The sequence below is a fragment of the Hemibagrus wyckioides genome, linkage group LG04 (genome assembly GCF_019097595.1).
Source record: "Hemibagrus wyckioides isolate EC202008001 linkage group LG04, SWU_Hwy_1.0, whole genome shotgun sequence".
NCBI lineage: Eukaryota > Metazoa > Chordata > Actinopteri > Siluriformes > Bagridae > Hemibagrus > Hemibagrus wyckioides.
In genome coordinates this window covers 14,573,676-14,588,787 of record NC_080713.1, presented here as the reverse complement: position 1 = coordinate 14,588,787, position 15,112 = coordinate 14,573,676, and the positions used below count along the sequence as shown (strand labels likewise).

The 15,112-nt window shown below is 43.1% G+C and overlaps 1 protein-coding gene across 1 annotated transcript; it reads left to right on the top strand.

Annotated features, from left to right (window-relative positions):
- Window positions 1-5,058: 5,058 nt before the first annotated feature.
- LOC131351499 (uncharacterized) lies at window positions 5,059-8,587 on the top strand. Its single transcript, XM_058386913.1, is given in 3 exon segments — window positions 5,059-5,145; window positions 5,364-5,611; window positions 7,936-8,587. Coding segments are annotated over 3 exon segments (987 nt in total).
- Window positions 8,588-15,112: the final 6,525 nt, after the last annotated feature.

Sequence of the window (15,112 nt, the reverse complement as noted above, 5' to 3'; positions counted from 1 at the left end):
GCATTTGCATCCTTTAAATATAAGATGTGTTTGGAGTGCATGGGATTATTATTTATGCCTAAGTGCCAGCTTTCTGTATCTTTTTGTCCCACTTTCTGTTTAAACCATTTCATTTTGTCAGTGTCTAAGTCCATTGCCATTTGTAGTAGTGTATGTTTGTACCTAAAAAAAATTGGTTAACACAAATAGCAAATGACAAGGCTAATATATTAACCTTAACATCAGTTAACATCAACTTAACATCAGTTCTATGAGGTGCTTAATGTAAAAAAAAGACATCCTGATATTTAGTGACTTGTTTCAAATAATATTTTTTTTCAAAGTTTCAGTGTGTCACAATAAACTTGGAGAGGTATATGCAAATACATGTGTATCTACTATCTTTTTAGCTGTATTTTTGTCAGTGCTATACTGTCAGGAAGTCATACTTGGTTGTAGGATGAAAATGTAGGTGGTTTCTTAAGTAAGAAAAACAGAATTATTAAAAAAAGAAGAGAAAACCATTCAAATAACAAAGCCAATAGCGAACACTCCGATCAAATGTCAGGCAAAAAGCAGGTTCAAAACAGGTTCAGGTCAATCAGGCTATCAGGATCCAATCAGACTAGTCATAGTCAAAAAGTCTTTTTGATTCAGATGCATATCTTTCGTTTGAATGTTGTATACGTTTGTATGTTACATAAGTAAAGTGTGTATAAGAGTGTATAAAAGTGAATGATGGGCCCTACTTGAATAAGTGTGTTTGTGTGTGTGTGTGTGTGTGTGTGAACAAGAAACAGGGAGCAGGGGATGGACATAGGCTCACGTGCCTCTGTGTGTTTGTGTGTATAAAAGAAAGAAAGTTGTGGAAAATAATCTATTAATTTATTACCTTTTTATAATGCATGTAATACATTTAATAAAGTTTGTCTTATTGTGGCTCACAAAGGGACTCTGGACTGGTACATAGGGCAATCTGACATGAGAAAAACAAATGTCACTGTTATCAAATGACCTTTATTCCTAGGTGTTGCAGCAAAATGTGCATATCAACATAAGAAGAAGAGTGTAACAAACAGTTCCATTGCCTAGGCAGGTTTCAGTAAATCTGTCTAATAAATTTAATTTGCACCAAGTTATGCAAAGGCTTCTTAAGATGAGAAGTAAAATACCTGATAGATTATCAGGCAGAATTCATAGTGTTTCAAATAATGATAAGGAAGGAGTTCCTACATCTCTTATGCCGGCTTCATACTGCACGATTTTCATCGGACCACTGTTACTTTTTTTCACTGCATGACAACTTCAGTCACTTCTTTGTTCACATTGCACAATGGATCGGCGACAGGAGCTTTCACACTGCATGACTACACAATAGGAAGAATCTCCGACAACTCTGTCTGTTTTTTGCGAGCCAAATGGTCAGTGCAGGGAACAAGGATTATGCATTCTGCATAATTGACCAAATGAATAATTTTGTTCTATATAATAACTATGTGCTGCTGCTGATGTGGCTGGTCAAGCAAATATTTCTGCTTTATTTCTGTTTGATGTAGTTGTAAAGCTTGTTTATTTTGATATAACTATATTTGAGACATTTTTTGTCTGATAAAAACCTATAAACTCTGTTAAACTAATATTGTGCTCCAACCGAAGCCATGCTAGCTGAAATTGTGGTCTATAACTCCTCCCTGAACTGCCCACTGCCTGTATCTCTCTCCCTCAGCCTATTGGCTGTAGGTCATCACCATGGTATGTTTCAGTCAGAGCTCCTTTTACACTGCACGACTTTGAGTCGCAGACAGGTCCAGATATTTAGCATGGCAAATATTTCACAGGATTCACAACTCATCAATGACTAAGTCAGACCGAGTTTTTGGTCATTCACCCTGCACGATTGATCACTTGCATGCACACGCTCCGCTTTGCCTTGATTTTGCAAAACTAGTTGGTGAAAACCTGGCATTAGGTACAGCCTGATCTAGTGCAGTCTCAGCAGCCTTGGTAGCTGTAGATAACATTAGCAAATGGGTGATATCTAGTGGCAGGAAAGAAAGATAGTGTAAGAGAAATTAGAACTAGTCAATTAAACAGGTTAAATATGTCCCTTCCTTGGGGTTTTTAAGATTGTGAACTGTGTAAGGCTCCTTTATTGCTTAAGTTTACTTTTATAAAAAGGTTTCTGCTGATTCTGAGAATTTTTGGTTTCCTTTATTATCCATCCACAAACCAATGTGGGAAAATTCCTAAGAAACAGCATAGGGGATAACTTTATGCAGATTCTGCATTAGTATCATTATTATCTGTGATTTCCCTGCCTGTGTAATCTGCACACTATTATTGACAAGACACATTCTGTTGCAACATGATGTGATGCTACGTCAGGGTCAAAAGAGGGCACTGTTTTATCTTTTATTTATTTATTTATTTATTGTGCACTGAAAGCTGAAAAAAACATGAGCCTGGAGGTACTATAAGTAAAGATTATGCTTGTCTCAAAAGTACAACCTCACACACTGAGTTCTACACACTTTCTGAAGTCTTTTAGGAAATATGTATGCATGCTTATTATTGGATATATTTTATTAATTTTAATGAATCGATTGAGTAAATGATTCAAAGAATCATTCAAAACGTACAAATAGACATACATATTGATGTAACAACATAAATAATTCTTTTTTTGTGAAAAAATTTCAATTAATTTAGATGACATTACTTTCACACTGTAGGCAGGGGAGGCTATCAGGTAAGGCTTTAGCTGTGACTCTGGGGCACAGGAGATCATCAAAGGTTCTACAAAGGTTTCTACAAAACAGTGAACATAGCAAGAAAAAAAGCAGGAACTGCACAGATGCTTTGCAGTGATTACAAGACACATGTGGGTTTAAAAAGACAGGCTAATCAACCTCTGCTACATGCCATTCCTAAGATATCAGTGATCCTAATCACTTCTGCTGTCTAGGGTTAGCTTCAACAAGATAGACCTACTGTAATGTTATAACCAGAATTAAGTTCCATGTTACACATTTTACACTTTTATAGTACAAAATGAAGTGAAGGATAATATTTTATAACCAAATTATGCAGGGTCACCCAGATGAGGACTGGTTCCATTTTGAGTCTGATTCCTCTCAAGGTTTCTTCCTAATATCGTCTCAGGGAATTTTTAATGGTCACCATTCCCTTGCCTCTGGCTTACTCATTAGGGATAAATTTTAAATTTAGAAGTTCCCATACTTGATGTTGGTAAGGCTGACTTACAGATGATGTTTATCTAATTTAATTTATTCATTTTTTATAGTAAAGTTCATTTTAATAATAGTAATTTTAAGTAGTTATAACCTACACACACACACACACATACATACATATATACATACATACATATATATATATATATATATATATATATATATATATATATATATATATATATATATATATATATACACACACTATATTGCCAAAAGTATTCGCTCACCTGCCTTGACTTGCATATGAAATTAAGTGACATCCCATTCCTAATCCATAGGGTTCAATATGACGTCGGTCCACCCTTTGCAGCTATAACAGCTTCAACTCTTCTGGGAAGGCTGTCCACAAGGTTTAGGAGTGTGTTTATGGGAATTTTTGACCATTCTTCCAGAAGCGCATTTGTGAGGTCACACACTGATGTTGGATGAGAAGGCCTGGCTCTCAGTCTCCGCTCTAATTCATCCCAAAGGTGTTCTATCAGGTTGAGGTCAGGACTCTGTGCAGGCCAGTCAAGTTCATCCACACCAGACTCTGTCATCCATGTCTTTATGGACCTTGCTTTGTGCACTGGTGCACAGTCATGTTGGAAGAGGAAGGGGCCAGCTCCAAACTGTTCCCACAAAGTTGGGAGCATGGAATTGTCCAAAATGTCTTGTTCCTTTCACTGGAACTAAGGGGCCAAGCCCAGCTCCTGAAAAACAACCCCACACCATAATCCCCCCTCCACCAAACTTTACACTTGGCACAATGCAGTCAGACAAGTACCGTTCTCCTGGCAACCACCAAACCCAGACTCGTCCATCAGATTGCCAGATGGAGAAGCGCGATTCTTCACTCCAGAGAACGCGTCTCCACTGCTCTAGAGTCCAGTGGCGGCGTGCTTTACACCACTGCATCCGACGCTTTGCATTGCACTTGGTGATGTATGGCTTGGATGCAGCTGCTCGGTCATGGAAACCCATTCCATGAAGCTCTCTGCGCACTGTTCTTGAGCTAATCTGAAGGCCACATGAAGTTTGACTCTGCAGAAAGTTGGCGACCTCTTCGCACTATGCGCCTCAGCATCCGCTGACCCCGCTCCGTCAGTTTACGTGGCCTACTACTTCGTGGCTGAGCTGCTGTCGTTCCCAAACACTTCCACGTTCTTATAATACAGCTGACAGTTGACTGTGGAATATTTAGGAGCGAGAAAATTTCACGACTGGATTTGTTGCACAGGTGGCATCCTATCACAGTTCCATGCTGGAATTCACTGAGCTCCTGAGAGCGACCCATTCTTTCACAAATGTTTGTAAAAACAGTCTGCATGCCTAGGTGCTTGATTTTATACACCTGTGGCCATGGAAGTGATTGGAACACCTGATTCTGATTATTTGGATGGGTGAGCGAATACTTTTGGCAATATAGTGTATATATATATATATATATATATATATATATATATATATATATATATATATATATTATATATGCTGCTTGGACACAGCACAGGCCAGGAATTGATCCCTCTGGTTGGGTCACCAGGACGAGGGGGTCTGAAGTTGAAAGACCTGAAACCCCCAAAGACCCCTGGTACTGTCACTGATAATGCGTCAAAGAGCATCAGTGGACGTATCCTACAACCAAGCCATTCAGGCTAAGCCAGTGACATCCAGGAATAGACTGGGTGACCATCACAAATAGAGTGGCGACGGCTGGAGAGACAACAGACAGCCCAGAAAGTTGGCAACCAGGGCAGGAAGGGCTAGCATCCCAACTTGCATCTTCTGGAAGGAAGGACCCTACTTTTAGCACCCTAACAACACAAATGATAAAATGACCATGATATTGGTATGCATATGCTGCAAGAGTTGCAAAAACCCGCAGGGCCTGAAGATTCACCAGGCCAAGATGAGGTGTGCAGTGAGGGTACCTACAGTGATGCAGCATGCAGGGAAGCCCTAGGAGAATGTCAAGCTTTGGTCAAGCCTCCAGGATGAACAACAGCATTTATGGCAAAGGAACCAAGTTGGAAGGAGATCCAGACTACCATCAGGGCCACCAGATCTAGTTCAGCACCAGGAATCAATGGGGTTCCATATCTGGTGAACAAGAAGTGTCCCAAGCTCATGTGCTGACTGTGGAAGATCTTGAGGGTCATCTGGAGGAGAGGGAAGGTGGCCCAACAGTGGAGATACACAGAAGGGGTATGGATTCCAAAGGAGGAGAACTCAACCATCATCAAGCAGTTCAGGACAACCTCGCTGCTCAGTGTCGAGGGGAAGATATTTTTCAGTATCCTTGCCCAGCAGCTGAATGAGTACCTCCTGGAGAATCTGAAGAAGAAAGTGATGTCTGGAGAGATAGCAGACAGCCAGAAAAGAAGGCACCCAGGGTAAGAAGGTGCCTACCTTCTGGAAGGAAGAACCCTACTTTGCTATGAAAATTCAGAGAAAGAAACACCCCAGGGGAGCCCGAGAGGGGGGTTGAATGAGCACCCTGAACGGACCACCCAGCAGGCAACGACCAATGCAAATGAAGGAATGACTGACATCAGTATGTATATGCAGCAACAGTTGCAAAAACCTGCAGGGCTTGAAGATTCACCAGGCCAAGATGAGGTGTGTGGTGAGGGTGCAGCCAGAGCAAAGCATAGGAAGTAATCCTGGTAAGATAGAGGAGGAGCTAGGCCGGGAGACACCCCACAGCACCAAGAACTTCCAAGTCTCCAAGATGTCCAGGCACCACATGCAACACAACATTAAATGTGGGTGAGGTGGCCTCCAGCCAGCGAAATAAGTGACCAGTTCACAATGACATAGCCAGCATCCTAGAAGCAACAATGAAGGGGGGAGTGGACAAGAAACCATGTATCATGGCAACCATAATTGTCAGCATTGTCTCTGAAAGGTTTGGGAAAATTAATTAAATGGGCCCAGATGTTTTTTAAGCCTGCAAAATATAGGTTTCTCCTACTCAAGAGAGGTAAGGTAATGGACCAATTCCACTTACAAAATTGCACCTTAAGTACAGTTCAGCGTTATCTCTATGTTTAGCTCTATGTTTGTCTGCGTCACCTGTACTTTGTCTTTATGTGTAGCACCTTTGGTCTAGGAGGAATGTTGTTTCATTTCACTGTGTACTGCATTAGCTACATATGGTTGAAGTGACAATAAAGCTTCTTTGACTTGGGTTTTTTTTTTAAACATAACAATAAAAACAGGGAAAAATAAGAGCTAGTTCAAGTGCTTAAGGAAAAGGTAGGTCTTCAGATGTCATTTGAAGACAGTCAATGACTCTGCTGTACAGACATCTAGGGGAAGTTCATTCCACCACCTCGGTGCCAGAACAGAGAAAAATCTAGATGTATACCTACCCTGAGAGATGGTGGGACCAGTTGAGCAGTGCAAGTGGACCTGAGGGATTGAGGTGCAGTGCGAGGAGTAATAAGATCTTTGAGGTAAGATGGTGCTGGTCCATTCTTGGCTTTGTAAGCAAGCATCAGTGCTTTGAATCTGATGCGTGCAGCTACTGGAAGCCAGTGGAGGGAACGCAGCAGTGGGATGGTGTGGGAGAACTTAGGCAGGTTTAAAACAAGCCGTGCAGCTGCATTTTGGATCATTTGCAGTGGACAAATTACATTCAGAGGAGAAGATCTGCCAGTAAAGAGTTGCAGTAGTCCAGTCTCAAAATAAACAGAGACTGAACAAGCACTTGAGTAGCCTGTGTGGATAGGAATGGTCGAATCTTTCTAATGTTGTACATAAGAAACTGACATGAGCATGTCACATTAGCAACATGGGAGGAAAAGGACAGTTGATTGTCCATGATTACCCCAAGGTTGCGAGCACTGGCTGAAGGGGAGATCATTGAGTTGTTCAGGGATAATGCAAGATCCTGGGCTGGGGATGAATCACCTGGAATGACCAGCAGTTCAGTTTTGCTGGGAATAAATTTCATGGAGGTTATTCTGCAAGAGATAATCAGACAGCTGATTATAAACAATTCATTCAAGAATTTTTGAAAGAAAGGAGAGAAGTGATACCGGTCTGTAATTACTGAATTCCAAAGCAGGTTTCTTCAGTATAGGGATAACCTTTCTTTATAAAAGGTTAAAGGTTATAGGGATAACCTTTGCTTTCTTAAAGGCAGTTGCTACCTGACCAGATGTTATGGATCCATTGATGACTGTAGTGATGAAGGGCAGGATGTCAGGTGAGATGGTCTGGAGCATAGTGGAAGTGATTGGATCCAGTGGGCAGGTGGTAGGATTGCAGGAGTGGATAATTAGCAAAAACCCTTCTGCTGCTATGGTTGAGAGATGCTTCAGTGAAGGAGTAACTGAGTCCTGACTGTGTAATGTAGATGAAGTTGGGGCAGAAGTGAAAGTCTGGCATATCTTCTCAATCTTCTCTGTGTAAAAAGTGGTGAAATCTTCAGCGGTCAGGGAGGATGGAGCAGGTGGAGTCGGATCTTGTGCAGAAGATTTAAGCTTTTTCTTGTAGAAGGAAGTCTTGGCAGAAGTCATGTCCAAAGAGAATCTGGACAGAAACATACGATAAGAGGTGAGATCTGCATCCAGTCGAGATTCTTCCACTTCCGTTCTGCTGTTCATAGTTCTCTCCGATTGTTGCAAAGCACATCTGACAGCCAAGGAGCAGGACAAGAAGTCTTACTGCGTTTAGTGGATAAAGGGCATTCAGCAGCCTGAACAAAGAGAGAGAGTCTGCTGCAGTATAGAGAGTCCAATGATCTGAAAGTCTCCCAGGCTGGCATTGAGGTGAGGACCGGAAGAAAGTGGAGGGCAATAAAAGCGGAATTACAAATGTGCCACAGAGTGCTGGTGGGATCTGTGGCAGTTGGCCGAAGAAGAGTGAGCAGCATTCCATCAGCTGACTATAAGGCCAAGGGGAAAGAGGGGTGGGACCTGGTCCAGAAGGAAGTGAGAGCTGGGGTAGAGGATCTGAGGGTAAGCCAGATGGTAGGGCTGTGTCAGCAGACTGCATGGACCAAATGGGATCAAGCAACAGAGTGCAAGATCACATGGACGGAAGGCAGAGTTCCTCATCTGGTTGGTGTATGATGTCCTAACCTTTTCTGTTGGCGCAAAGCTGAAACATAATTATATCCTTTGTGCCATGGAAGAGGGACACTGGAGCACATCCTCAGCAGCTGCCCTAGAGCACTAGCTGAAGGTCACTACCTCTGGTGCCACAACCAAGTGCTAACCAGTGTTTGCCAGTTGATGTGTGTGTGGGGGGGTTCTTTGCAGGGAAGTCACTGTGCAAGGCCTGTAGCCTTCTGGGCATCACTAGAGCTCAGAAAAGGCAAGTCATCAGGAGAGCTTCCGAAGCTGCACAGATTTTTGTGATGGCTGTGGATTACTAGGGACAAACCGTGGTCAAATGCTGCTTGGGCATAGGCCGGGAATTGATCACTCCTGGTTGGTTCGCCAGGACGAGGGGGTCTGAAGTTGAAAGACCCAAAACCCCCTGGTACTGTCACTGATGATGTGTCCAAGCACATCAGTAGATGTATCTTAAAACCTGTCCTCGAAGTTGAGGTGTTAGAAGCAAGAAAATGGCCAGGTGTAAGGATTTGAGTGAGTTTCTGTGATGGCTAGACGACTGGATCAGACCATCTCCAAAACTGCAGCTCTTATGGGGTGCCCAAGGAAGGAACAGTGGTGAACCGGTGACAGGGTCATAGGCTGCCAAGGCTCATTGGTTGACAAAGTTAATGTTGGTTCTGATAGAAAAGTGTCAGAATAAACAGTGCATCACAGTTTGTTGCGTATGGGGCTGAACCACTCAGGGTGCCCATGCTGACCCCTGTGCACCACTGAAAGCACCAACAATGTGCACATGAGCATCAGAACTGGACCACGGAGCAATGTAAGAAGGTGGCCTTATCTGATTAATAACATTTTCTTTTACATCATGTGGATGGCCGGATGCGTGTGCATCACAATCCTGTGGAATACATGGCACCAGGATGCACTATAGGAAAAAGGCAAGCTGGCAGAGGCAGTGTCATGCTTTGAGCAATGTTTTGCTGGGAAACCTTGGGTCCTACAATCCATGTGGATGTTACTTTGACATGTACCACCTACCTAAGGAATGTTGCAGACCATGTACACCCTTTCATGGAAACGGTATTTCCTGATGGCTGTGGCTTCTTTCAGCAGGATAATGTGCCATGCCACAAAGCAAAAATAGTCCAGGAATGGTTTGATGAGCACAGTGAGTTGAGAATGAGAAATTTGGGCAGGAAGACAAGACATTTGAATAATTAATTTTTATAATCCATGTGAAAGATTAAATCACTGACAAATATCGGGAGAGAAGGTAATCAACAAGGTGTGGTTTGGGAATTTTAATGCACACAATACATTATGGGGTAGCATGAATACTGACCACAATGGAAGAGAAGTGGAGTAATTTATAGAACAGAAAAATCTGGTAGGTATCAATAATGGGAAGTGAACATGTTCTGATTTACTGTAAAATTCCAAAAAAAAGTATCCAAAGTAAAAGTTCAAAATGGATTGTGGAAGGATCAGCAGATTGGACAGTACATCACGAGTAATGTGAACAAGAACTAGTAAACTTTAGCAACAATGTAGAGCAATATATTAATAAAAATTTGTGGAATTCTACATAGAATAGCAGATGAAGTAATAGGAAAAAGCATAGGGAGAAAAGCTTAGGTAGGAGATGCCTTGGTAAAGTACGAAATATGTTTTTAACCCTTGTGTGGTCTTAGAATTCTGTATACTCCCTTTGTTCAAATGGTCAAAAACAACCTGCCTTTACTTAACCTCTAAAGTTGTAACAATGCACCACAGGAGGAAGCAGGGGTTGGAACACCAAGCTTTGCTGAATGCCAACAAACAAAGAGAAAACGCAGGGGCAGCAATAAATGAACTCAAATAAATGAAACAGAGAGAATAGCAGCATAAAAGGGAAAATAAGGCAGGTAACTTAGAACAGGTATGATGGTCAGACTTAGCTCAACAATAGTAGCTCATACAGTCTTTCATATGCTGCCACTGCTGAGTGAGAGCTTTAAATAGGTGCCGGGGGAAATTGGGTGCAGGTGGCGCAATTAGTGATTGGGAGCGTGGAAGTGGGGCTGGCATGCCCGTCACAAAAGTAAAGCAGCTAAATTTAATTTCAATCCTTAAATCTATTTTGAATGAAGAAACAACCTCATTATTCATCTCAAACTCTGTGAATGTTTAGGTTTTCCCAACTCAGTCTGCAGTATTTTGTCAGTATTTAATCAGTGGCCACCCTTCATTTTTTACTAGAGTACATGTTTATTTTTTCGACTGCTAAAGGTACTTGCATAGGCATAAAAGGTTTTTAGCAAGGCAGTATTCATAAAAGTTAAAGCAGCAGAAAGGATTTCTTAATGAAGGGAAACAAGCAGGCAAATAGTAACTATAATAACAACAGCCTGACTATAAATACAAATACAGTATCTACCAACCTTTTGGCAACATATCTGACCTGAATAGAATAGAATAGAATAGAATAGAATAGAATAGAATAGAATAGAATTCACTGTGATTATAGCTCTGGGGAAAAAGCTATTCTTGAGTCTGTTTATTCGGGTTTTGATGCACCTGTAGCGCCTACCAGAGGGCAGCAGGTTGAACAGGTGGGAACCAGGGTGCAATGTTCTGAGCTCTGTTTAGGCAGCAGGAGTCGTAGAGGACATGTGGGGTAGCAGGACAGTGTGTGAGCATGGACTTATAGGTATATTTTTTACATGTCCTTTTTAGGGGACAGTATTGGTATCTCCTCCTCTTGCGTGCCCAGCTGCAGTCTAACATAAAACAGAAAAAGATTCAGCACTCTAAACAGCTTTCACAAGTGCTGCAGAGCTTGCTGTGTGATGGAGACACTCTCTTCTTTGAATTTGGGGGGTTACAAATAACTTTCCAAGATGCTACAGGAACACCCTCCTCTTGTTCTGCTTGACAGGCATCCAGACAGAGTCAATCTGGCTCCAAATCACAAAGGCATTGTATGAGGACAAATCAATGATGTTATAAAAGATGACCAAGGGCCAGCATGCAGTCATCCTCCTGCAGCTGTAAGTTCCAATCACGTTGTCCATGTTGTCCACACCTTTGTTGTGGTTGTAGTACAGAATGATAGCTGGCTTCTTGTCCTCATGATCACTGATCTCTGCTGTTTTGCTCAGGAGAACCACATTCTTGTTCTTCTTTGGAAGGTAAGAAACTAGAGTGGTGGTGGGGGTGATGGCAAACATTGAGGAGAGGGCAGCTCATCTTTCTCTTCAGCAGCTGTTGGCCAAGTTTATAAGATGTGAAAAAACTGTCACACATTACATTGTGACCCCTCAGTCCATTTGTCACATCAAGTACAACCTGCATCCCCTGATTCTTCTCGGGCCTCCACTGGTCAGCTTCCCTGTGTACACTTGCATCTTCAAAGCATAGCATATTTATGGAAACCATGTAGATTGGTCATTTCCAGGATGATCTTTTTGATGGCTGGTGTAATGAACATGGAAACAGCATATCTTGTTGGCCCTGGGGTCATCTTTATGACACTTTCTGCTGCAATCCTGCCCTGGTTGCCATATGGTAAAGAAGACCATGATATTTTGCAGTTCTTTGACAAAAAAGTTTTTGCCAGATTGAGGGATTTCTTCTTCATCTGAAGATGAGGAATCCTCTTCCAAATCAGTGTTATCTTCTTCCTCCAGGACACCTGAAGTAATCAGATCTGCAACTTGCTGTGCACTGAAATAAGCACTCATGGGTACTACAATCTACAGCACCTATATCTAAGTATTCCCTATTAGTAAATACTGCTTTCAAGACACGTTTATTTTGTCTGGAATTCTTTTTATTTTGTCTGAGCTTGAGTCATGCATGGGGTCATGGAGGGAAGATGAGAGAAAGATGGCCTGGTCTGATGAATCATCTTTCCTTTTACATCACATGGATGGCCAGGTGCATGCATGTCGCTTACCAGGGGAACACATGGCCCCAGGATGCACTATGGGACGAAAGCAAGCCAGCAGAGGCAGTGTCAGTGACATGCAAGGGAAACCTTGGGTCCTGCCATCCATGTGGATGTTACTTTTGTACATGTAACACCTACTTAAGCATTGTGGCATGTACACTCTTTCATGGAAATGGTATTCCCTGATGGATGTGGCCCCTTTCAGCAGGATCATGTATAATGCCAAAAAGCAAAAATCAGGAATGGTTTGGTGAGCACAACAATGAGTTTGAGGTGTTAACTTGGCCTCCAAATTCCCCAGCTCTTGATCCAATTGAGCATATATAGGATGTGCTGGACAAACATGTCCGATCCAGTACTTAAAGGATCTGCTGCTAACATCTTGGTGCCAGATACCACAGCACACCTTTAGGGATCTAGTGGAGTTCATCCCTCAAAAGGTCAGGGCTATTTTGGCAGCAAAATGGGGACCAACACAATATTAGGCAGGTGGTCATAATGTTATGCCAGATCCATGTATATCAGAGTGGGTTCAGAAAAGGCTGGGTACCCAAAATGCAATTATATGCTTAGAGACAGAAATAAGGAAAGCTCAAGCAAATAAAGAAATGGTAATAGGAGTATTTTTTGACATTGAGAAAGCATATGATATGGTATTGAATCGTTAATTAAACTACTACTACTGCTACTACTACTACTACTAATAATGATGATAATAATAATAATATGAAATATCTTGTGTTGATCCAGGGACATCATATGTTTGTGTTGACCCAGGGACATCATTCCTTATTAATCAATTTTATGCTCCCAACTTTGTGGGAACAATTTGGGGATGGTCCCTTCCTGTTCCAACATGACTGTGCACCAGTGCAAAAAGGCCCATAAGGAAGGAACTTGACTGGCCTGACCTCAACCCGATAGTGTAATGTTGCGGGTGTCTGCTTAGGCAAATCCGCGGTTATTGGCATGCCTTTTTATAGTGCTCAGCCCAGTGCAGGCAATTAGGGTTGATGCATGGCACCTGTGCATGCTGGTATATAAACCACAGGTTTTCCCCTCAATCGGCGTGCGGACATAGAGTCTGTGCCAGGTATTGGAGGCAACAGGTTCTGAGAGGTAATTTGGTGTTAGAGTTACTCTCTTGAAAAGCTGTTGCTCAAGATAAATATTTAGAAAGTCGTTTACTGGCATTGCAGGCTGAGAATCAGCCCATCGCCATTTCCTGTTTAATAAATCCAACCCCAACTCGGTGAGGGAATTGCAGAAGCTGCCAAGACTTGGCCGTGACAAGCAGGGCTCTCTCCCTCACCTTGTGGCTTCTGTGCACGCTGTGTGATGCGCTCCTAATCCGCCTTTTATACGCCTATCTCTGTCTAGTTCACACAGCTCAATAGCATAGCAGTTAGTCCGTCTGGAAATCTAGCGTGGCACTGAACCTCCCCACTTCAGACAGTTTTCAGGTTTGTATTTCCTTTTGCCTATTTCTGGTCATTATTCTGCCTGGCTCCCTGATTAAATCTTCTATCTGCTTTTATCCATCTGGATAACGGGTCTAGCTCGGTGCTCACTCCCTCCTTTAGTGCTGAGCCCTCCTTCTCCATAACAGTATGTCCACACCAGAACATGAATCAGCCGGCCTGGAGTGGATAGCGCAGCTTGTGGCAGGTCAAGCCACAACTCTTGGTAAACATGAGCAGGCCCTGGCTGCTTTATTTACTGAGGTCCAGGGAATCTCAGAGCAGCTGGAGCAGATACAGGGCCTTTTGCAGCCCCAGGACTTCCCAACCTGCACCGGCAGAGCCAGTCACCTCTGCCCATGTTGAAACATGCTTGCCTTCCCCTCAGCCCTATGCCAGGAAACCCGGGGGTTGCAACCCATTCATTTTACAGTGTTCTCTTGTATTTGAGATGCAGCCGTCCCAATTTCCAACAGAGAGATCTAAAATAGTTTATATGATTCTCCTCCTGACTGGTAAAGCCCTAGCTTGGGCAACTGCAGTTTGGCAACACCGCCTACCTGACCATCCCACCGTCGACACCTTTATTGCAGCCCTACAGAGTACCTTTGATCACCCCTTCAGAGAAATGGGCCTGACCTCTTCTCTCCTTCAGATGCGCCAAGGCACCTGCTCTGTGGCTGCATACACCATTGAGTTTTGGACTGTGGCAGCTAGCTCGGGTTGGAACGAGCAAGCCCTCCAGGAAGCTTATGTACGGGGACTTTTGGAGGAGTTAAAATACGAGCTGGCAGCTCGGGACCCTCCCAGTGACCTGAAGACCTTGTTATACACCTGGACAATCACCTCCAGGAGAGACGGTTAAAGCAACAGTCAAACAGGGAAGCCCAGCATGGACGTGCTTACAGGCAGGGACGCCTAGCCTCCTCTGGAGTTCTTGAACCATCAGAAGCCCCTTTTGAACCCATGCAGTTAGGGGCTACCAGAGTACCAGGGCAGGAGTGGTCTGCTTACCGAGAACCACTCCAGCCACAGGGCCCAAGCCATAGACAGGCTGGCCACCCACACAATTCGTTAAAAAGGAAGGGCCCTCCCAAATAGAGGGGATTGGGTTGGCCTTAAATGCAGCCCCTCACATGTCAGGCCTGTTCCTACTGGCCACCCTTGTTGGGACAAGGGCAGACAAGATGGCCTTTAAGTCTTTATTGACTCAGGGGCTGCAGGTAATTTCATTGATGAAGAACTGGCCTGCCTCAGGCTTCTGATTGGCCAACATGGCTTTACGGTTGAGATTATATTGCCACCTGTTGGTTTTGCATGCTCTTGACAACGCTTCAGACCGTGTTTTTGCGTTTTCATGTGGACTTGAAGATTTTTTTTAAAAACGAAGGAGGAAAAACTCAGTTTTTAAAAATACCCGTGTATGTGTGG